This window comes from Endocarpon pusillum (assembly GCF_000464535.1).
Source record: "Endocarpon pusillum Z07020 unplaced genomic scaffold scaffold2714, whole genome shotgun sequence".
Lineage (NCBI taxonomy): Eukaryota > Fungi > Ascomycota > Eurotiomycetes > Verrucariales > Verrucariaceae > Endocarpon > Endocarpon pusillum.
This window is the reverse complement of record NW_006916228.1, coordinates 139,506-161,013: the sequence shown is the minus strand read 5'-3', so window position 1 is coordinate 161,013 and position 21,508 is coordinate 139,506. Positions and strand designations below refer to the sequence as shown.

General features: G+C 49.9%; 7 protein-coding genes across 7 annotated transcripts; 4 read left to right on the top strand and 3 right to left on the bottom strand.

The window, feature by feature from the left end:
- Positions 1-1,455: 1,455 nt before the first annotated feature.
- On the bottom strand, positions 1,456-2,814 carry EPUS_06074 (uncharacterized protein; the record flags this gene model as incomplete). The annotated part of the gene is made up of 1 exon (XM_007803763.1): positions 1,456-2,814. One exon carries the CDS (start codon positions 2,812-2,814, stop codon positions 1,456-1,458), a length of 1,359 nt encoding a protein of 452 aa, XP_007801954.1.
- Positions 2,815-5,161: 2,347 nt separating this feature from the next.
- Positions 5,162-5,770, bottom strand: EPUS_06073 (Negative cofactor 2 complex subunit beta; the record flags this gene model as incomplete). Its single annotated transcript, XM_007803762.1, has 4 exons — positions 5,162-5,287; positions 5,352-5,611; positions 5,670-5,696; positions 5,749-5,770. 4 exons carry the CDS (start codon positions 5,768-5,770, stop codon positions 5,162-5,164), a joined length of 435 nt encoding a protein of 144 aa, XP_007801953.1.
- A 1,130-nt stretch (positions 5,771-6,900) lies between these two features.
- Positions 6,901-7,800, bottom strand: EPUS_06072 (uncharacterized protein; the record flags this gene model as incomplete). The annotated part of the gene is made up of 4 exons (XM_007803761.1): positions 6,901-6,937; positions 6,982-7,352; positions 7,398-7,711; positions 7,761-7,800. The coding sequence occupies 4 exons, from the start codon at positions 7,798-7,800 to the stop codon at positions 6,901-6,903; spliced, it is 762 nt and encodes a 253-aa protein (XP_007801952.1).
- A 562-nt stretch (positions 7,801-8,362) lies between these two features.
- Positions 8,363-9,628, top strand: EPUS_06071 (uncharacterized protein; the record flags this gene model as incomplete). Its single annotated transcript, XM_007803760.1, has 1 exon — positions 8,363-9,628. One exon carries the CDS (start codon positions 8,363-8,365, stop codon positions 9,626-9,628), a length of 1,266 nt encoding a protein of 421 aa, XP_007801951.1.
- A 2,508-nt stretch (positions 9,629-12,136) lies between these two features.
- On the top strand, positions 12,137-14,178 carry EPUS_06070 (uncharacterized protein; the record flags this gene model as incomplete). The annotated part of the gene is made up of 3 exons (XM_007803759.1): positions 12,137-12,368; positions 12,419-12,643; positions 12,698-14,178. 3 exons carry the CDS (start codon positions 12,137-12,139, stop codon positions 14,176-14,178), a joined length of 1,938 nt encoding a protein of 645 aa, XP_007801950.1.
- Positions 14,179-15,640: 1,462 nt separating this feature from the next.
- EPUS_06069 (uncharacterized protein) lies at positions 15,641-17,482 on the top strand (the record flags this gene model as incomplete). The annotated part of the gene is made up of 1 exon (XM_007803758.1): positions 15,641-17,482. The coding sequence occupies one exon, from the start codon at positions 15,641-15,643 to the stop codon at positions 17,480-17,482; it is 1,842 nt and encodes a 613-aa protein (XP_007801949.1).
- An 809-nt stretch (positions 17,483-18,291) lies between these two features.
- EPUS_06068 (uncharacterized protein) lies at positions 18,292-20,559 on the top strand (the record flags this gene model as incomplete). Its single annotated transcript, XM_007803757.1, has 1 exon — positions 18,292-20,559. The coding sequence occupies one exon, from the start codon at positions 18,292-18,294 to the stop codon at positions 20,557-20,559; it is 2,268 nt and encodes a 755-aa protein (XP_007801948.1).
- Between the last annotated feature and the right edge of the window lie 949 nt (positions 20,560-21,508).

The following is a 21,508-nucleotide window of genomic DNA, read 5'->3' as shown; positions in this document are numbered from 1 at the left end:
CCGTACGCTGTTTGCTACCATCCTCTAACACATGTAAGTTGCGCTACGGCTCTGCTCGCTGCGACCATAGATGATGATGCTGACCTGTGCGACGGCCCAATATGGCGCAGGCTTTTTGAACTTTGGGAGACCCCGGAGCCCACAATCATTATGGATTTATCGCCATGGAAACATCGTAGACGCCAGCATCATCGATGAGGCCCAACGTATGAGTGGTTTGAGGCAGGTTCTTGAGGCTCTTAGTCACCTCCATGCAAAGGGGGTAGTTCACCGCGATCTCAACCCCAGAAATTGCTTGGTCGTGTTCAAGCTGACTTCGAGGTCGCCAACACCGGTTTTGGCTTAGCTAACTTAATGTCGTTATCAACAAACGCTTGGCTGCGAACATTCTGTGGCTCACTTAAATATGCGGCACCGGAGGTGTTTCCGGGCACAGCAAGGGGTCACGGGCCCCTTGCCAATGTTTTTTCCATGGGCGTCATCGGCATCGAATGGATATACGGCATTCCAGAGCTCCTGGATGCTCCCTGAGCCGGAAGAGGAGGGACGGGAGATTTCACTGAACTTGTGGCTCGAATGGACTAAGACTTTAGGCTGTGGACTTGCTCCACAGGCTGGACGAGGAAGGCGAAGACGGAGGCGAGGCGGTCAACATGCTCTGTCACATGGTCCAGCTTAGGGCCAGCAGACGATGGCCTGCGAAGAAATGCCTGATGTGGAGACTTGATACTGGCTTGTTCGAGAGGAGGACGATGGACGTGCTCATCGTCTGTGCAAACAACCGACCAGGATGACTTAGAGACCGGGACGATGGCGCCCACTCCGTCATCACGGTTGGTTAAGGCATCGGTGACGCGGTCAGCATCGACCCTGAGGCCACTATTATGCTAGGAAACCTCTGGGATGGTGGGGAATCATCGAGTTTGCGTTGAAAGTCCTTCCCAGTCTTTTACAACAGTGTTTCAGTAGGATAATTCTAACCCTGCTTCCCGACCAGTAAAATTAACATTGTTTGAGTAAGATAGCCAAATCATCTCGGTGGTTCTAGACTGGTACTGCGCCATTTCCAACAATTTCTGTCGAGCGCCATCCGACTAGTAGAAGACGTATGGCACCTCACCGCCACTAGACCTGATACGTGTCTGTCGCGTTGGCCGCAGCTGCCAGCGTCTGCAGAACGGGTCGCGGGTTGCAAGGAGGGCTACGATACGAGATGGTGGGCTCGCGACATCCCTCTGCAATTCTGTCTGACACAAGCGGCAGACTGCAGCCACGTTAGTCTCGCTGGCCCAGAGATGGCTTATCGAGGATGGTCAAAGTTACAGGTACATTCTCATAGCCCATGGTGAGGGACAAGGCACAATTGACCTACAACGCCGAACCAAGAACTGTCGTAGGGATTTCACTAGATGAGCAGCATTGGGTTTGATTAATCCTATGCGAATCCTGCTCTGCTCAATGAGCAGCTTGTTCAGCACTTAACACATCGCAAGTCCGAAGCAGCTCTGGCAAGTGCACGCTATCCCAACGCCACGAACTCCGTTCCACCGCTCGATAATCGACGCCTTGATAACCTACCCCCAGTCTGTCGGAGTTCTGAGGGTTCGAGCCTGTTGTATCCGCCAAAGAGCTACCGATCCGTCGAGCTTCACGATACCGTGCATGCTCCTTGTCCAGCCACTTGATCGTCCACCTGAGTGTTAACAACGAGGCCCACTTCTGGCAGCTCTCTGGGTCTTCCAGACTTGATCCCTCAGTGACTTGACGCTGCAACGCTCGGTCCGCTGCTACCGTAATAAGGCGCGCGGTGATCGGGTTGCAAGCGAGAAGACGGCTGAGGAGTTTCATCCGGAAAACCGGTCGAGCTGTCCCTTTCATAGGACTCATAATCAAACAGTGAATCAGCTGGAAATGATGATCGAGCACCTCCGGCTTGACTGAATGCATCGAGAAGTCCCCCGCTAAGGTACGAAATATCTGGTACATCGGCGTGAGCATTGAACTCGAGAAGTTCTCGAAGATCGTCATCAGTATCGTCAGGTTGAAGAGTTGGAAGTTGAGATGGAAAGAAGGGCTCAGCTCCGATCGTTGGATCAGGCTGGTGGACCCCACTGACGCTTGACACTGCGGGTCCAACAATACTGCTGCTGAGTATTGTGTCGCGTCAGGGAGCTCACCAGATAGAGCCTCTGAGGGAACTTGTTGATGATAGATGAGGTCCTCTTGTATGGGGTTCGGATCTAACTGAAGGGTAGGTGCCAGGGTTGGTGATACTTGGTATTGAGAAAGGCCGGACTCGTCTTGTGATAGAACAGGTCCTGAGATTGAGATGGTGGGTGTTGATGCAGCCAGGTCGGTGGCAGACAACTCGTGGTGGAAGGTAGCATCGGGTGACGGTGTTGGATAGGCGTTGATGCTGGTAGAAGAGGTGTGCGGTTCAACAATGTCTGAAACTGTAGCTGGAGTATCTGACAAGTTGCCGAAACGAGCCTGATACTGAGCAAGCTGTTCACGCAATTTTTGGTTCTCGACCTCCATCATAGCGAACTGTGCTTGTTTTTTGTCACGAGACTGAGCCGCCGCTCGCCTGTTACGGAGAGTACGCTCATGGGCGCGTTGAGTCTTCTCAGCTTCCGTCTTAGCTCGCTTTCGAGGTCCGATAATCTTCTCGAACTCTGGAATGGGCTGTCCCCATGCTTTCCTCTTCTTTTTTTGAGGTGCGGGCGACTCAGAACCGGCCTGGCTTGGGGGAGTGGAGGTGTTGTAATCAACAGATTCAAGGTCCTGCTCCTCTGAATCGTGGTGCTCCCACATGTCGAAAGCGTAGAGGTGATAAGAACAAATTGACAGTGCTGTTGGAATGTGACGAAAGAGTCCTTTGGTGGAGGTAGGCGGTAGGAGTGTAGGGGTGATCAATCACTGAAGATGACACGTAACCCTCAAGGTGGCATTATGACCAGCCTCGGGGAGCATAACAGGCAGATTGGTAGTGCTGCAATTCACCGCAAGGGCATGGGAATGGCCAGTCTAGTGCGGAGTCATATCACCAGAGACAGAACTGTGGGAGATGTGGTGGGAGAGGGTGAGGTTAAATAAGACACGGTGGCCTCAAAAAATGGACTGGGTAACTACCGGGTGCACGCCCTGACTCGTATTCAGCCGGGAGCCCCCAAGTTTAGCAAGAGAGCCGTAGTGCCATGACGCTGTGCCCCCTTTGGGCAGACTCCTGGATCCGATCAGTCTAAAGTTCCAAAAATCTGGCTCTGTTAAAGCTGATCAATATTTTTTATTGGTGTCACCCCTTGGATTGGACCATCGCCTCCAAGGACACACCCGTACCGCTTTGGAGCATCCATCGTCGTTTCACAACATCTGCATTGCTTGCGGCCCTTTGCTGATTTGTAAATCTTGCTGCATTCTCTCGCTTACTTGGTCATGGCGTCCAATGTACCAACATTTGGAATCTCCTACATAGCATATCCAACATACAAGGGGTTTAATGTCGACAGTTTAGGCACTTAATTTATGAACCTTTTTTGAACATGCAAGAATAGTAAAAGCAAAATCTCAGTCAACATAGCCCATCACGTGGCTTTGTAACGATGCAGTCCCAGTTTTCCTGTAGGTCAACCCATGAACCACATATGAATGCTTCGGTGGTCGACAATGGGCCAGCGCAACTCACCCAACCAGTAAGGGATGAATGCTCAGCCATCCTACTACGGAGTCGTGCATCAAAAGTCATCAATATATGTTAGCTAGATCAGTAGGGCTAGCCCTCCTTGTACTAGCGTGTCATTTGCAGATGGGGTGGATGGCTGAAGCTTACGTAGTACGTGAAACAGGCCTGTGAGCCAGGTCAAATGATCTAAAGGGGGCCCTACGGGTGACGGGTCTTAGCAGCAGCTCTACCGTAGTACTGGGCTCCACTTCTATAGCGCATCTTTTACGGGGCGCTAAAGCTCAGATCAAGTGTGCTAGTACTAGTAGTGGTGCTCTAACTTTAGCGTATGTTGATGACTTTTGTTGTCTTGAGCCCGAATGCCAGACAATGACAATCATAAAGACAGGTCCAATACCTGCTAGGTCCGAATCTTTCCTACACGTTGACCATTTTCATTACTCAGCCTAGCCCATCCGCATTCGGTAGGTTAGGGAAGCTCCTCTAGCGCAAAGGTCACGAAGTCAGCAAAGTGATATGAGCCTTGCCCCTTGGCCATGTCGCATTCTCCGACACCACATCAGTGAAGTGCCACTGCTGCATTGTACCGAGATGCGCTGCTCTGCTTCCATTCACCTGAAGAGGAGATACCGGCAAGATTTTGGGAAAAAGTCGTTCTGTTCTGTACCCTACCAGGTCTTTGAAGTGGTAGATCGTACTGCTTCTATCCGATGACTAATGAACTGCTTGTATCGACACATCTTATCACAGCATATGCCATAAGTCCTTGTACCTAAATGAATAGTAGCAACGTAACAAGGTAGCGATCCCCTAAGCGGTTTCTCATTATAGACTCCGTGTCTCTTTCGTTTCCCGTCCCTTCGGCATTTCGGCCTTGATTAGAAGTAACATCAAATTGCAAATAGAAATAGGTTCACAGCATTTAGACTTCAAGTCGAAAATATCGAGGGCTGGGTGACAGTAATTGGAAGGACCAGGGAGCTGTGCTTTAACGTTGTACAAGGGCGAAACGAATTTCTCAGAATGCGTTAAGGGCCTAGAAAGTATCACGAAGCTCTTTAGGCAAAGTTAGGTTTGGGGAGACGACTAATTTATCATCATTGCATTCTCGGTGAAGCGATTGAATCAAGGACCAGCAGGTGACATGTTGTGTTCAGAGGTGACAGGGAAGTTAGTCCTTCTTGTTGGTCGCAGAGACGCAAAACTGGGGGCACGGGATTATGAACGCATATGGCCTTGCTCAGATAGGCTCGAAAATAGAGAAAAATGGACCCGGGAGGTCATCTTGCATGATTGTGGTGTTAAGCTACATGAGCTCTTTCCAAAGCGCAACATGAAGGGGGAGGAAGTGAATGCTGGTAACTCGCGTGTCTGATGCCGCCTCCTAAAAGCCATAAAGAGCTTCAGGAAGGTCCAAATTCCAGATAATCACATAATGTGGCAAGACTCCACTTTGTCGTGCCAGTGCTTTGCTCAATTTCATGCCTCGTCTGGAGCGGCATTGTACTTCTCTCTCGCTTGCGAGAACATTTGTTCTTGCATCCGTAGTAGCTCTTCCTCACTCATGCCGCTAGTCTCCATCTTGTTCTGCTTCTTTTCTCGAGTCTACAGATATTGTTGTCAGCAAAACAACCAGTGAATCACCACCAGATAGCGAGACTAAGCGTACCTTCTGCTGATCCTTGAACTCGTCAGCTACCGCAAGAACATCCGGTACATAATCTTGGAAGCCAAGCTCTGTAAGAGCCTTCTCGATGTGCTCCACTGCAATCGTTTTCTTGGCCTCCTTTTCTGAAATATCATTTGCTTCAGACGAGATTAAAGTGATGAATTCGACACAACATTCGATGAGCAGGTCGCGGGCATCTCGGGCAAAACTTTGACCGGAGGACGCGGGTAGGATCTCAGTGATAATCTTCTGGACTGTCGCTACAGGAATCATGGCTTGTTAAGTCGCGATATGCTCTCGAGGATGATTTTGACATACCTTTTGGAAGCGATAGGTCGTCGTTCCCTTTCTCTTAGTTAGTATTACTGGGGAATACACTTCTAATTCAGTCACCTACCGCCGAATTCTCGATCTGACATCTTTCAATGTGCCCTTCATGGTGCCAGGCAGACGCATTGTCTCACCTTAAAGTATGTAATCTGAGCATTTGCAAGTAGTGACTCGCCGGACCAAGCTCCGTGTTCCGTGGCGCTAAACATTTCTTTGTTGAAGCTTCACATAGTTATTCACCACCTCTATTTCAAAACCAACTCAACTCTCCTTCATGCAAACCGATTACTCAACTCATATGGAGACACGCAGTAAGTACGTGACACTTTCCGCAGCTTTCTCTTGCTCATACCATGATGAATATCGTGTCGCCCCTATCATACCATCGATTTACTCTATTCATGGTGACTTTACCTGTCCTAGCCAAACGGACTTTCTGATTTAGTTGCTCTTCAATTTGTTTTGTTTCATACTATACTGAAGAAGCGTTGCTAATACTGGTGCCTAGGTTCCTCAGCGCTCCATAGTCACACTTTGAGGCCAGTGTGCCTCGTCGATAGCCCGCAGGGTACGTTTGACCCAACTCCCCTCCTACGCGTCTTCCGGACCGCAGCTTCTCAAATGATGAACAACAAGTCATGTACTATCAAATTCGGACTTCCCTGTGACGAATACCACTTGGTTCGATTACCTGAAAATAGATGGCATACATCAGAAGACAGTCCGCTCAAGTAGACACCATGGATCTGACTATCTACGCAGATTCGGCTGGCTAGCGTCATTGATCTTGTTCCTTTACATTATCAGCAAGCTGAGTGAGCTTTCCCTGTTCTTGAAAATCTCCATCCTGTGATGCAAACACCATTCCATGCTAAACATGAAGACTTTTGGTCTGATGCTTAAGCTTGTGTATTCAATTTTCATCTTTCGACTGACTATAGCAGAATCCGAGCGACCTTGTCAGGAATTCTTCAAAGCCTACGTACTGACCCTGTATCTTAGGAAATACAAACTCTCGAGCGCCTAGCGTCATTCAAGCTTGGAATACTGTTGGTACCCGATTCCCATGTTCTGTCATTCGCAACCACCAAAGCAACCATGTATTTACTTCTGCCATTGAGAAATACCACCTGAAATCTTTTCTGGTAAGCAAAGCATAAAAGGGCTTATGTCTGGGATACCCTTTGTCATGGTGTTGGTGCTTTCCCCCCTTGTGTGCTTAGTCCTGAAAGTCCTTCAACGATGCATCATTCCAGCTGCCTTTGTCAGTCGTATGCAAGAGTGCGAAAATGAATCTTACCTCAAGAACTGTCCACTAAGCTTGGTCGGCGCATTCAAGACAAGTCTGGCCATAACGTTTCCAGGTTGATCTGGACGCAGAAGTTTGCCATCTCTTTTTAGGTTCGCGAACTTCGCCCTATCTTCAGGGTCCATAAAGTTTGCGAATTCATTTCTTAAGGATGTTTGCATCTCCGTGTCGACAGTTCCAGGTCGAATGGCTAGGGCCACTATGTCTGGTTCTTCGCTTTTCAAGGTCATAGCAAGATGATTTGTTGAGGCCTTCGAGCTCCCATAGCTAAGCCAGCTTGAATACGCATTCACAGCCGCTCCTGAAGAGGTGAGCACAATACGACCTCTTGACTTCCGCAGCTCTGGAATCGCTGCTTTGACCTATCCGTTGTGAGATCAAATTCCTTGACTTTATGGGCAACTCACCAAAGCAACGGCGCTGATGAAGTTGATGTCAAATGTCTTTCGAAAATTGACCAGGTCGCAATCAATAATCCTGTTTACCTCACCCAGTGTCCCGTGGTTGATGATCAGACCATCGATGCGTCCGAAGGTAGATAGAGCGAGGTCAACGGCTGCCTGTCCTAAGGAGAGGTTCGAGAAATCCCCCGCCAATGGCTTCACCTGAGACGGTGCACGCGCCTCGAGCTCGCGAAGAGCTTCTTCATTTCGACCAAGCACTACTAGGTTATGTTTCTCGGATCCTTTCAGAAGGAAGTTGGCTATCGCCAGGCCAATTCCTGGATAAGAGCATAAGCTGTTACTCGTCTTTATTGTGGACATACTTACCCCTGGTTGCACCTGTTAATATGATAGTCTTTGAAGTCATCGTAGGTACAGCGGGTGACCGATAGACAAGTAGCTGTGTAATCAGTGGCGATGCTTGTGATGCTCTAGCAGTACGCCGTGTGTCTGACTTAGTCGGCACGGTATTCTGGTTCAAACGCGGAATGAGCTACTATTCAATGTGGTACGATACAATTAGTTATAATATTTTCTCGTAGTAAGAATAACCCGGAAATCCTCCGAAAGTGGATAAGCGAGCGTCATACGTCATGTGAAATCGCAATGCTGCGTCTTACTTTGGTGGCCATTAGCAAAGCGCTCGAAGCTTTGTAGTGCTGCTTCTTAACGAAGACCACCATGTTCCATTTTACTAATCCCCTCTGCAGCAATACCAGCTACGCTCTCAATCTATACATGGATTAGACAATTTTTTAATATCAAGCTGGAGAGAGACATCAATATATCAGAATGATAAGACAACTCCAGCTATAAACGTGATACCGCGTTCACCTGGTGCTGTCTGCCCCATGACAGCTAAGGTAAAGGCATTCGACCTAACTTGCAAATAAGCGCGAAGCAGGTCAACATCATCGAGTTCTACAAGTATGGGAACAGTCATCATTGGTGGCGGCATCATTGGCGTCTCCATTGCTTTCTATCTCTCCGAAACCCTGGAGGATTCAACCTCTATCCATATCGTGGAGTCGTCATCAAGGCTGTTCGCCTCTGCATCAGGTTACGCGGCCGGATTTCTCGCAAAAGACTGGTTCTCATTGGGGGCTGCAGAGCTTGGTGCCCTGAGCTTTGAGCTTCATAAGAAGCTTGCCGACAACAATAATGGCAGTGAGAAATGGGGCTATGCTCCCAGTACGGCTCTCAGCCTTGCCATCCAGGAAGGTGTTGGTGTCGGCACCGGAGCAAGGGGAGAAGATTGGTTACTCAATGGTACCAGCCGGGCTGAGGTATCTGCAGGCCATGATGTGGTGAACGAAGATGGTACTCCGGCATGGCTTACAAAGCAAAAAAGTGGAAGCTTAGACGTGATAAGCAGCGAAGATGGGTGTGCTCAGGTGGACCCACTGCGTCTTTGTGAATTTATGATGGAAGCATGCAGAACGCGTGGTGTACAAGTGCACTATCCCGCCAAAGTCGTTTCTCTTTGTAAGGATGATGAAGGTTCATTAATTGGTGTCAACCTGGTATCAGATGGAGGTAATGTCCCGAGCGAGATCACATGCAAGGCCATAGTGATAGCATCTGGCGCGTGGACACCAGCAGTATTCAAAAACTTGTTTCATAAATCAACTGTTTCCATTCCGGTCTCGCCCTTGGCAGGTTATAGCTTGCTCGTCAGATCGCCGCGACATTCTGTGCTAGACGAGCAAAAGTATGGCAGAAGCCATGCGATCTTCTCCGCTCCTACGCAGACCTACTCATGGGCGCCGGAAATCTTCTCGCGAACAGGAGGAGAGATTTATATAGCTGGGCTGAACGATCCAAGGTTACCACTTCCCGAGCAAGCGACTGGGGCGATTATGCAACATGAATCCATGACTGAGGTCAAAAAGGTTGCTGTTCAACTGATGGGTCGAGTAGCCTCCATGAGAGATGCGGTTGCAGAAAATGACCTTGAAGTGATACGAGAGGCTCTTTGTTTCCGACCAGTAACAGACCGAGGCACGCCAATCATCACCAGGGTTCCGGACAGCAGCTTGGGTAGGGGAACGAAAACTCCGCATGACGGAGGTGTATTTGTTGCGGCAGGTCATGGTCCGTGGGGGATATCACTAAGTTTGGGAACTGGAAAAGTAGTGGCCGAAATGATACGTGGTGAGAAGACCAGCGCAGATATTTCTCGACTAGGCCTTTGATATGTTCGCCGATGGCTTAGGGAGCCCTGGAGTATATTCTCGACACAGACGCTCCATGGCTGCGGGAAGGACCTTGTTGTCTCGATCCAAAATATCTGGAGACCTTAGGACCAGCGGTCGAGCACATTGAACAGCTCGCAGGAGACGGTGTGATGCCATGAGCAGGGATGTGGCTGTGGGGAGGAAGATCACAGGATACAGTGCTTCGCCTCGATAATTCTGGGTGCAAAGCGCGTACTCGATGCATCACAGCCATAAAGGATGTAATGGGTGACATCCTATTCTGAAGTATTATGCTATTAGTGTCGACTCGCCTACCTGCTTAAGTACTTGTTGAATATGGACGACTTAGATATCACGGTCAACTCTACTCAGAGGTACAGATCCAGATCTGAATTTTGGTCCTGGGCTGCATGCCCTGCCGATTGTGTAAAGGTGACCCTAAGTGTGTCCATCAAATCAAATCAGTGGAATCAAATGCTTGGCACATCAAATCAAATCAGCGCCTTCGTCAAAGCAAATCGGCGTCAAACTGAAGTCTTGACAGAAAAGTCTATTATTTTGAAACATTCGAGGATATTTTTGATAGAATACTAATATAAAAAGTCTTGGCGGACACCCGATCTCGACGAGAATTTAAGTAAACCCTTAGAAATATATTGCTGACTGAGATTTGAAACAATTCACGGATTTTGATTAAATAGTAATCAAAAGCAAATCAGGGCCTCGATTTGCTTTGTTTGATTTGATTGATACCCTGGCTGTAGGGGAGGTTTACGAAAATGACACTCCCTTATGCTGGCATAGGACCTAAACAGTTTCAAGGACTGTGGCGAAGCTCGGTCTTCCCGAAAGACATATCGTGGGACTACCAACGCAATCAAGGATTTGTGGTGTGGCTGCCTTTCCATTTCACACCAGCAACTGGCTGATCGTCATGATGAGAACCACTATGTACGTAGTAGATCAGGCAGAGAACGTTGACGTCAGAGGATCGCAAGGACCATCCCAGCGTTGGGGTCAAAAACTGTGACCGATTGGACCACGATTAGAATCCACAGATTGAGAACGTCCATTCAGCTGAGAGTTATTCCTATGAACTGGAGATGATGATTAGCATATCTCGAGCTCAATTTCATACGTAGTAGGTTTCAGGTGCCAGATGTCTTACATGATCCTGGAGAAGACCTGATTGTGGAAGCACGTGTTTAGGATTTCGTGTAACGGCTAGGATGTGTCTAACACTAAGCTTGATCCTGGTGAAAAGACTTTGAGTTCCATGAGAACTTGAGAGATGACAGACAGCAAGATTTTCTAGACAGGGCCTTTAACTCTATCGTGGGCTAGGATGTTGTGAAAGCATTCCCATGATTGGCTGTACCTGAGTGCTGAAGGACGAACCCACCTACCCGTCAAATCCTGCATTTGTTTGAATGCAATTTACCAGTACAGCTCCCGCATATCAGGGAAGTGCCAAAACTCACTGCACAATCTCGCATCTTGGCTAGTTAAATGTCAAAAGTAAGTGTAGGCCCTGGTCACTCTATCTGGAACCGGAAGCTCGTTGATTAGAGATCCTGGTATCTCCCGCATACTACGTATGTACGATCCTTGCCCTTGTTCGAGATTCACTTCGCTCCCCCACCACCTTGCTACTACGTACGTACTATATCTTAGGCGAAAATTGGCAATACCTATACACCAAGTCAGTAAAAATACATCAGATAAGTATGGTTCGAAACCCACAAGTGCTGTCCCTTTGGTGGAGGTTGATGTGTTATGTTCCTCTTCTCAACGAAGCCCCCGCTCTTGCCGTGTCAGCTAACCCTGACGATCCATCTCATTCATCCAAAATGAAATTACTCAACTGTCTCGTTTCTTCGTCCGGGGTATACTTCTCAAAGTGGCAGGAATGCAGAGAAGCCGCTGGCTACATCATCTCCCTCCACGTTTTTTTATGAACGCCGCAATGTGGAAGTGGATCCATGATGCCAAAGATATTTCGTGGCGAGCTCTCCGCTATTAGTGACGAGTAGAACCCCCCAGAGCTGTTCCATGTGCGAATGTAATGCCTGCATGCAGGCACGAGGTCTTTGCCAAGGGTTGTGAGTGGTTGGTGTTGGAAAACGTGGGCACTTTGATTGGTGCTGACAGGCGAGCCAAGGCGATGATTTCATTGTATTTGTTTTAGCTCTACAGACCGTTTTCCTTATGCCATGCTTGCCCTGAAGATCAATCAAGATGCATGTCACGGTTGAGTGCCATAAGAGCATGGAACCCAGGTTGCAAGGCCACGGTCCTTCGAGTGCATTAAGGCTACATGACAGGACCTGACGTTGAAACGCATTTACGCTGACACCAAGATGAGATCTCATCTTTCTTTGATCAGCTTGACTGCGTTGTCGCTTTTGCAAACATGCCACGGGCAGACGTTCCAGCGTCTGGGAGCATGTCCTAGCCTGGGATGTGTTTTCCCTCCGGATCAGTATGCTGTTCCACGGACTGAGCATGGCTGTCATTGACCTGTGTAATAGAGCAGATTTCCTCCCAGGGCAGCGCTTCGACATACGACTCGAGGTGCATGCGCCTGTCAATGGGAGCGAAGCAAGGGCCAACACGACACCAGACTCCAATTTCACTTTCACGATTGCTAGGGCAGGAGCTCAGGCTCAAAGTGCCACCACGTATTTCTCAGTCGCGGAACCGAGGCTTGAGACCTGGAACTTCACCTGGTTTGAAGGTCAGCTACCTTAGCAGCCAAAGTCCGATATCAGCTGACGAAGGGGACAGATCTGTTTGCACAGGATGCCGGGAGGCCATCTCTTGTCAGAGTGGCCGCTAAAGCTTACCGGAACGTTGTGCTCACCGAGCCAGGAGAGTATACCGCTACCCTGATGTATTACAATGGCTCGACCACTGTGGCAAATTGGCGAGTCCGTGACATACCTCCGAGGCGTACAGCTAAGAACCTGGTGCTGTTCATTGGTGATGGAATGACTACGAACATGATCACTGGTGAGCCGTAATTCGATTTGCAAGTAGAGCATCTCCTAACCAGATTGTTTGCAGCTGCACGTCTTATTGCCCACAAGATGGTCAACGGCAGATATCAAAGTACCATGGCCATGGATAAATTTCCTGTTATTGGGCATCAGATGACTCATTCCTTGGATTCTTTCATCACGGATAGCGCTAATTCTGCCACGGCTCTCTACTCTGGTCATAAAAGCACAGTAAATGCGCTTGGTGTTTATGCGGATAGCTCAAGGAGCCCAGCGGATGACCCGAAAGTGGAATCAATTGCCGAGATCTTCCGGAGAGTCTACAACGGCGGCGTTGGCATTGTGTCCACTGCCTTCATCGCTGATGCAACGCCAGCCGCGCTTACTGCTCATACCCGTGACCGAAGTCGGTACGGGGAAGTGGTAGATTCTTTCCTCAATGGTATCACGAATTATACCTGGACCAACTGGACCGGACCTGATGTGCTCTTCGGTGGTGGAGCTGAGCAATTCTTTCCGAACAGAAGATCCTTCCAAGGCAGGGACTACTACGCCGAGTTTGCAAACAGAGGCTACAATGTTGTCCTGAACAACACTGCGCTACAGGTGACCGACACTTCAAAAAAGACTCTTGGCATTTTCTCCGTCAGCAACATGGCGAAGTGGCTTGATCGAAACGTCTACACCAGGAATCTCTTCGGCCAGAGGAACAGCCCTGACGGAAGAAATGGCTCTGCAGCAGATCAGCCGGGGCTCAAAGAGATGACACTGAAAGCTATTGAGATTCTCAACGAGCGTCATGGAGATGATGGATTTTTCCTCATGTCAGAGGCTGCAAGCATCGACAAGATGATGCATTCCCTTGACTACGATCGTGCTCTAGGAGAACTACTTGAACTTGATGACACCGTCAAAGCTACCATGGAGTATCTCGAAGAGCTAGGTCAGCTCGAGGATACACAGATTATTGTTACGGCGGATCATGGACATGGATTTGACGTGATGGGCTCTGTTGATACTCGGTATCTACAGGCTCAGAACAACGATCGCAGAAAGAGGGATGCAATTGGAACCTACGAAAACAGTGGTCTCTCCCAGTACACCGTTCCAGACCGTTCCCGCAACGACACGTCCCTGGTATACACCAACGGTACCTATTTCCCGGCCAACTGGGATCCTCGCTACACTCTTTTCTCTGGTTTAGCTGCGAACCCTGATCGTCGCGAAAACTATACCGTCCATAAGGATGGTGTACGGGTACCCGCATTAAACAGGACAGGCTTACCCATCGATGACTACTACGTGAACGACCGGGATGGTCTTGGTGGGTTTGTTATAAACGGGACTCTGCCGACTACGGCAGACCAAGGTGTGCATTCGCTGACAGATGTGCCTGTATACGCTCAAGGTCCCTGCCAAGATATCTTTGGTGGTACATACGGCAATATTGATGTCTTCTACCGAATGGCAGAGTGTCTGGGGCTGTCTCAACCAGGCCGACACGGTAATGGCAACGGTAATGGCAGGAACCAAAATAGCAGCAGTTGAGGATAAAATGGTTGAAATGAGAGGGGTGGTTTAGACAGGACCGGCAAGCGCTACTGCATGCAAGAAATCATAGTGTTAATCATATTAGATCACATTGCCATATCCTCGTACAGTGTACAGAGAAGCCATGCGGTCCAACCTTATAGCCGCAGAGATGGCGTACGGGTGGTGCAAGCCTGTGAAGCCTGATTGGACATGTTCTTCGGACCCTGGGTGACCTTCTTTTGGGGAGCTTGTCTATCACGAGGGACAAGCTCCAGATGGCCGATGTGTACATACTACGTACCGTGTACACATACATCCGTACGAGCTACATGCATGCCTGCAGACATGATCTCACCCTAAGCGGATGCTGATCGACCACATCGTACGGAGTACTCGTATTACTGCTCATACTTGCGACCTTGAGAGGTAACCTCGTAGGCGAGCCCCCGAGTGGCGGTGTATGAGGCACTAAGTGCGGCCTGTGGGAGTTACGTAGTAAGTGACTTGGGGCAACCAGAAGGAATTGGCGGACGTTTTCCCGAGGAAAGACACGAGAATGATGGCCAATCTGGAGGAGGAAAGGCTGGTTCAAAGATAAGTGAACTCACTCCGCAGGGAGAAAGATTGGGAGAATATGGGGGAGGATTTTGATTGCCTGGCTCCGGTGAGCCGGCAAAGGTCACCCCAACTTTAATTGTTAGTTTGGGCTCCCCAGCTCTGCCCGGCCATTATTGGTGCTGTAGGTGCCTGTAGGTGCTGTACGTGGTAACTATGTCGGCCCTGCTTTACGCCCTTTTCTTCCGCGGTTCCCACTGATTGCCCTCTAGACCTGATCCGTCATTCTCGCTCTGCTGCCAGTTTCGACTATCCTTTATCCGTCTAGGCCGATCGATTCCGCACATGATGATTGTCACGGCTAGTTTAGAGCCATCCAGCCCTGACGCCCTGGGGTGCAGAAGTATGTTTGGGATTGTCCCTCCATTGTCGAAGGCGCACAAGGGTAAGCATGGATCCGATGTCGTCTGCCGTGTGTCACTCTGAATATGATATTTGCTGTCCCCTGTGCCATCCATCCTTTGCATCTCTTTATGGAATAACGCGCAGCAGTTGACAGCATGACTCTGTCCTGCGCGATCCCAAGAAATGCAAGACTGCTACTAGTTAGCCCTGACTCAAGATCCATGTCCCCCGGCTTCGTGGCGTCACTCCAAAGCTGAGCTGGCATCCTTACCCTGTGGCTCCTAACTCCCGGGATCCCTCCACCACGCCAACCTGCTCGCGGATTACAACCACTTCGAACGCCAGCTTCGTTAGCCGGCAACGCGTTTTTCCTCCCTAATCACAATCCCCCCTGCGTCGTCTAAGAGACATTGGCGATTACTTCATCCGCCATCTCGTTCCCAAGGTCTTCCTGCTCACCCGAAAGAAAGAGAGTCCCCCGCCACCGTATGTCGATTCATTACGTTCCAAGCCTACCATGGAGACCCGGATCAGGAGATATTTCACATTTAGGAAACTCAATTCTCAACTTCCACCAACGCATCATACCACCGATGAGCTCGAGCTGATCGGTGTTCCCTACAGCAGCACCGATAAAGGCCGAGCCCCAGTGCTCAGCTTTGCGCCTCGCAGCAAAGAAGTGGCCAGGACCAAGGACGATCTCGACGTCCTTGCTATATACACAATTCCCTATGAAGCCGCTGTTCCTGGCACACCTCCTGTTGTTGGTGCAACACCCATCAAGGGCAATGGTCCAGTAAAACTCCAGACCAGTAGAAGGCTGAGCTCTGGGGAGCTCCTCATCACTACCCAAGATCACCAACGAACATTATCCGATATTCGGGAAGGAGAGTACATCATTGGACGGAAGGAGCCGAAGAGGACATCAAGGACGATTTCCATCAAATTGCCCGCCCACAGCAAGGCATCGGCATCAACCCGATCATCTCTTGCACCGGCGTTACAGATGTCGAATACGACTGCGGAGCAAAGCCCGAGACCCAGACCCGAACTAAAACCCTATCGGAGACATGTTCCAGAGCCATTAAATCTCCATAACGGCCTTGCCACTCTTGAAAGTACACACCCAGACAATCCGCCACGCAACCGACACAGTGGCAATTCAACCGCGGCTAAAGCATATCTGTTAAGCCCATCAGAGGTTCCCCTTCCATTGTCACCTGGCAAAACCCTTTCAAGCAGAACCTCTTTGCTCAGCAGAGGAGAGGAACAGAATGCAACTATTCAGGCTCTGTGGAAAGCAGAATACGCACGTCTTGTCGCGATATATGGCCAGGACGGGGTGGACAGGAATATCGCAGAATTGAACAGGGATCCTCTTGCGCCGTTCCCAGAGAAGAAACTCAGTGTCGAAAGCAGGTCGAGAGGTTTAAGCGCTACATCTGCAGGTCCACCACCATTGTCTCCCGCTACCATTATTCCTCCTTTGCCCAGTCCTCGAGGCTCGGTTACACAGGAACTTCCCTTCGTCGACACTGCGTCCGACTACTCCTCCGTCAAAGTACCCTCGTTGTTGTCTTCGGAAGAATCATCTTCGTCCTATACTAAAAGGACAAGCCTTTTCGAGGCTGATGTGCCCACAACTCGGGAGGAAGTCAGTCGGATCGTGGAAAGCATGAGGAAGAACTATCTGCACGCGCTGGAGAAGGTAGAGGAAAAGCCGAAAGCGAAGCGGCCAAAGAAGACAAAGCAGAGAGCCTCTTATACGCATACATCAAGCGCTGCAATGTCAGCTCCTGCAAGGTTTCCGAAGGGAGGGCGGCAATCATGGCATGCAAACACAGCCCCCAGCACATCCGCAGCGGAGAAGCAATCCAAGAAAGGATCAAATTCAAAGCCCAAGACAACCCGAGACTCGAATATCGCTCCACTGAGAACGGTGGTATCAAAGTCCAGTATGAAGGCCAAGCCCCCGCTCCATCGCGCCGATTCTACCACTCTGGGATCCTTTTTCGGCTCTAAAAGGGAGGACCAGTACCCGCCCTCTCCGGAACGGACGCCAAAGGCATCGAAACCTTGCAGAACGGGCCATATCGATGAAGCCCGACCAGCGTCCAATGATTCGGCGTCGTCAAGGACTTCGTCCGACAACGTCGCCCCTGAAATTGATGATTTTGACATCTTCTACCAAGATCTAGCACGAGATTCTGACCCCCGGTCAGGCAATGGCAAACCTGCGATATCGACATTACATGTCCCACGTACTGTGGAATTACCTGCTGGGCGTGACACTGCCGCGCCTCCGCCGCCCAACATTGACTGGACTCCACGCAAGCGTACTCTTCTTCCTGCCCTATGATGTGTTGCTCGCTTACGCATAATGACCATCATGTCTGATTGTGTGATCATGTACTTGTATGTACAACTTTCTCCTGCTTCTATTCTGTTATGGATAGTGGTACTGGCTCGATACCCTTTGCTTTCGGAGTGCCATTCATGGGGGCAGGTTCATCTAGTCCATTTGAGACGGGTAAAAACCTTTGGATCTGGCGTATTGTTTTGAACTGGTGATGCTGGCTTCGATGCTGAGAACAATTTTACGGACACCATTTATCTACGGTTAGACCATGGACGGACAAAAGCTTTCAAGCTCGGCTGATGTTTCAATACCATCATCCTGCAATTCTGCGTCCGCTCTTGTTGACGAGCAGCGAGCAGTGGTATAAGATCTATGCCAAGACGCGTCTCGTTCTTGCCATTGACCTTTCGTCACGCTTGCCTATGGGATGCTCTTTCTAGCGATCTGACAAGCTGTCCTTCCTCTGACCCCCTCTTCAGACCTTTCTTTCTTTGCTATGCTCCCTTGGCTTCTTCCCTCGTCGCTATTACTCAAGGCAACTCACGCTCATTTCACCCGATTAATCCATCCATATCAGATCGCTCTCTACCCTATAGTCCTACTGTTGGAAATAGTTTCGTTGCTTCTGGCCAGGTTGTGGTGTGTCAGACCTCATTAACCTTTGTTCAGCAAGGCCTCCAGGACGGCTTCTGCATCGGAAGCCAACCTGTCCTCCAGGCTCTCTTGAGAATCAATCACGCCCCCGCCTTAGCGGCAAACCTCTGGCCAGATTTGAGCCACGCAAATCCTCAAACCCTCAAACAGTGATAATGAGGGCTGGCCTTCTCGAGGGCGGAAGTAACCGTTTCGCACTACCGGAAAATGGTGTCGATACCAACCTTCTCAGCCCACCACTGTCTGTCGGTCATCTCGACACTCCTCCATTCAGGCCTGCGGACTCAGATCAAACGAGCCTATCTATGAAGAATCGGCGCCGACGGAGAAGGTCTAGACGTCATCGCGACGGCTTAGATCGTGCCTCCACTGGAGACACCGAAGAGCAGCCGATACAAGCACATCGTACCCGCAAACGCCTGAACAGCACCTCTGTGCCAGATCTGCGGCAGAAATCGAGCTCTCAACCAGCTCTCTCGGCAGCAGGTCAGTTTTTGATGAGGCAACAGTTGCAAGCTCTTCATGTGGCGCGTCGTAAAGACTCAATAGCGCGCTCGGTCGAAACCAAGCGTCGGGCAAGTCTTCCACAAAAGCCACGAAGGTGGACTATGCCCTCCAAAGCTGCGTCCACAAGAGTCTTGTCCGAATCTCCTGCGCCTGTGATAAGTACCTATCTTGTTGCCAGCCAAAGCTACCGGGAGAATGCGCGTACTGCCAGCGGAAAGCCCAGCACATCTCATCCAAGCCTCCGGTCGTCGCCGCAAGCTGAGAACAACAGTGTATCAACCAATGTAGGTGAGACTCCCGCCATGATCACTCTTAGGCGGGCCTCAAAGAAAAGGACATCATCTTTAGGACGGAGAGCTTCTCTACGACCAAATGCTATCACTTCGTTTCCGCCTCCTAAGTTCAACAGAACTACTTCCACTTATATTTGTTCCTTCTTCGGCATCAATTCGCCACCGACCAGTTCCAAGAACGGAGAGCCTTCTCAGACGAGTGTTCGACAGTCCTCTCGGAGCACTGGCCCGAACCCAATTGCCTCATTGCGAAAAGCTTCAGTGACTGCGGACAAGGTCCAGCTCATCGCCAACACGGTTGCGACTCCTGCAGTGACTCAAGTTGAGTTCCTTCCGTTATTCCACTGTCGTGCTGACCAACAAGAGCTTCTGACCCGTTCAGCAAGACGATGCTCCACAACCATCGTTTCAGGAAGCAGCGTGCATGAGATAATCTGGGATGAACACGTCACATCCTCAAGTGAAGACTCGACATGTGCATGTCTCTCACGGCAAACTTCTAACAGTCCCAAGAAATCCGGAAGTCGTGATTATGGTCGAAGGCAATCTGTCCTTGTGGAGAAGCTCGAAGCTCAGCTACGGGATAACGGGCTACGGAGAGCATCGCTTGGGTCTCAGAGTTCAAGTTCGAGCAGAAGGTCTACTGAGAGCGATCATCTGGGGAAAGCTACGCTTCGAAAATTGACAGGATGGTATCTGGGGTCTCTGACACAAGCGAACGACCTCCAGGAGCACCGTCCTTCTATTACCCCAATGCCAGACCTCAGCCACGACATGTCCACGACTGCTGATGGGCTTTTTGAAACCCTTCAGGAAGAAGGACTATCTGCTACCACTGAGCATGTTGGCTTCTTCCCGCCTCTCGCAGGATCCGCGGGCAATGGCCAAAGATCTAGCATCTCTCGGGAGCAGTCTCCTCATCCTGAAGCCAGCAAGATATTGGTAGAAGAGCCTTCTTCCATGATCAAATTCGATACTCCGGTCTTTTCAGAACGTGTCTCGAAGGAAAAGGGCAGAGCGCGGAATTCTTCGAACCAGTTTTCTGAACCGCGAGGGCCAAGTCTCTACAGCAGGCCTGGTACGGCTATCGGTATCGGTATGGGACAAAGCTCTCACATGCGAAGGAGATCGTCCGAGGCTTACAAGCCGAGTTTCAGTACTGGGTCTCTCAGAGTTTCGAGACAAAGAAGCTTTGAGCATATTGACACCGACGAAGTTACTTCTCTGCTCGCCAACAGAGACTGCTCTAGCGGAATGGCTGCTCCATCCCTGTTTGTGGATGGTCAGAATGCCTCGGGTCAACGAGCCGGTGATACGACGAGGGAGAGGAAGATGAGCGTCCAGGATTTCGTGGAGAAGATTGAGGGGATGAGTCGGGGACAATTGCAGCGATCAGCTGCTCAAGAACTGGAAGACCCAGGGAAGGTGGGCCTGGTGAGGAGAGATAGTCCGTGGGCTGTCAGGAGGAGGGTCAGTAAGGGAGCGGCGGACGCGAGTATGAATAAGGGGAAGGGCAAGGTGGTGAGTGAAGTTGGGGAGGATGGTGGTTCTGCTTCGGGCTCTGGCTCCTGGTTGGGGTCCATGAGGATGATGTCTGGTGAGGGGAGTGAAGTCTTTGTTTAAGCATTAGTTGGAGGAGTAAGATGGGCAAGGCAGACGAAGTCGAAAGAAGGACTTAGATCCCGTCGTCTGTTGACGTAGAAAAAGAAGGGACAAAGAAATATTGATAGTGCGGAGAGCGGACCTAGTTAGAATTAACTGTATCTGTACTCATTCACGCACAGATATCTCTTGTGCCCGTAACTCTGTCAGCCAGCAAACAGTACAGCAGTGCGAACAGCTTGGATTCGCACTGAGGCGCATCGAAACAATTTGGTGTCGCTGTCGCTCTTGGCAAATCAGAGTGACAAAGTTATCAGTACGAAGCTGTTCAGCATTATGTGGCTGAATAATTCTCATCAGTGTGTCCGGAATGCTGTGCCAAGGGCCGAAGCTTGGCGCCAAAATTTATGGCAGTTCTCAGATCCCCTTCCTCCCCCCCCTTCTTCATTCCTCTATTTCTCTACTAATACTCACTCAAATTTAGGGAACAATGGATTCTGAACAGGGAAATAGACGACGCGTCTGCCGAAAGTCTCATTCGATTGATCCTCCTTCTCCTGCGGCCTTACGAACGCCAAAAACGATAGTCGATACGCCGCGCCGAGCGCGCCTTCTTGCTGATGCACGCCACACAGCTGGCAAATTGCCTCGTACAAAGCTATTTAAGATACATAATATAGCAAATCGAACTGGCTATCGAATCCTTAAAGAAGGAACTGCGCGCCGCAGCGAAAAAGTCCACAATCGAGGTCGCAAAAAGATACTTGCTCCATACGAATGCGAAGCTATCGAGGCTGTCGAAGATGCTAATTTTGGCTTTGCTTCGTCAAGTCATTTAAGGGTGGCAAGGACAATTGGTCTAGCTAATGGCTCCGAACGTGCAATTCAACAAAATATGAAGGATTTTGGTGTAGGGACCTATATGGCTGCCCAGAAAAAAATGCTCTCACAATCACATATCGATGCCCGA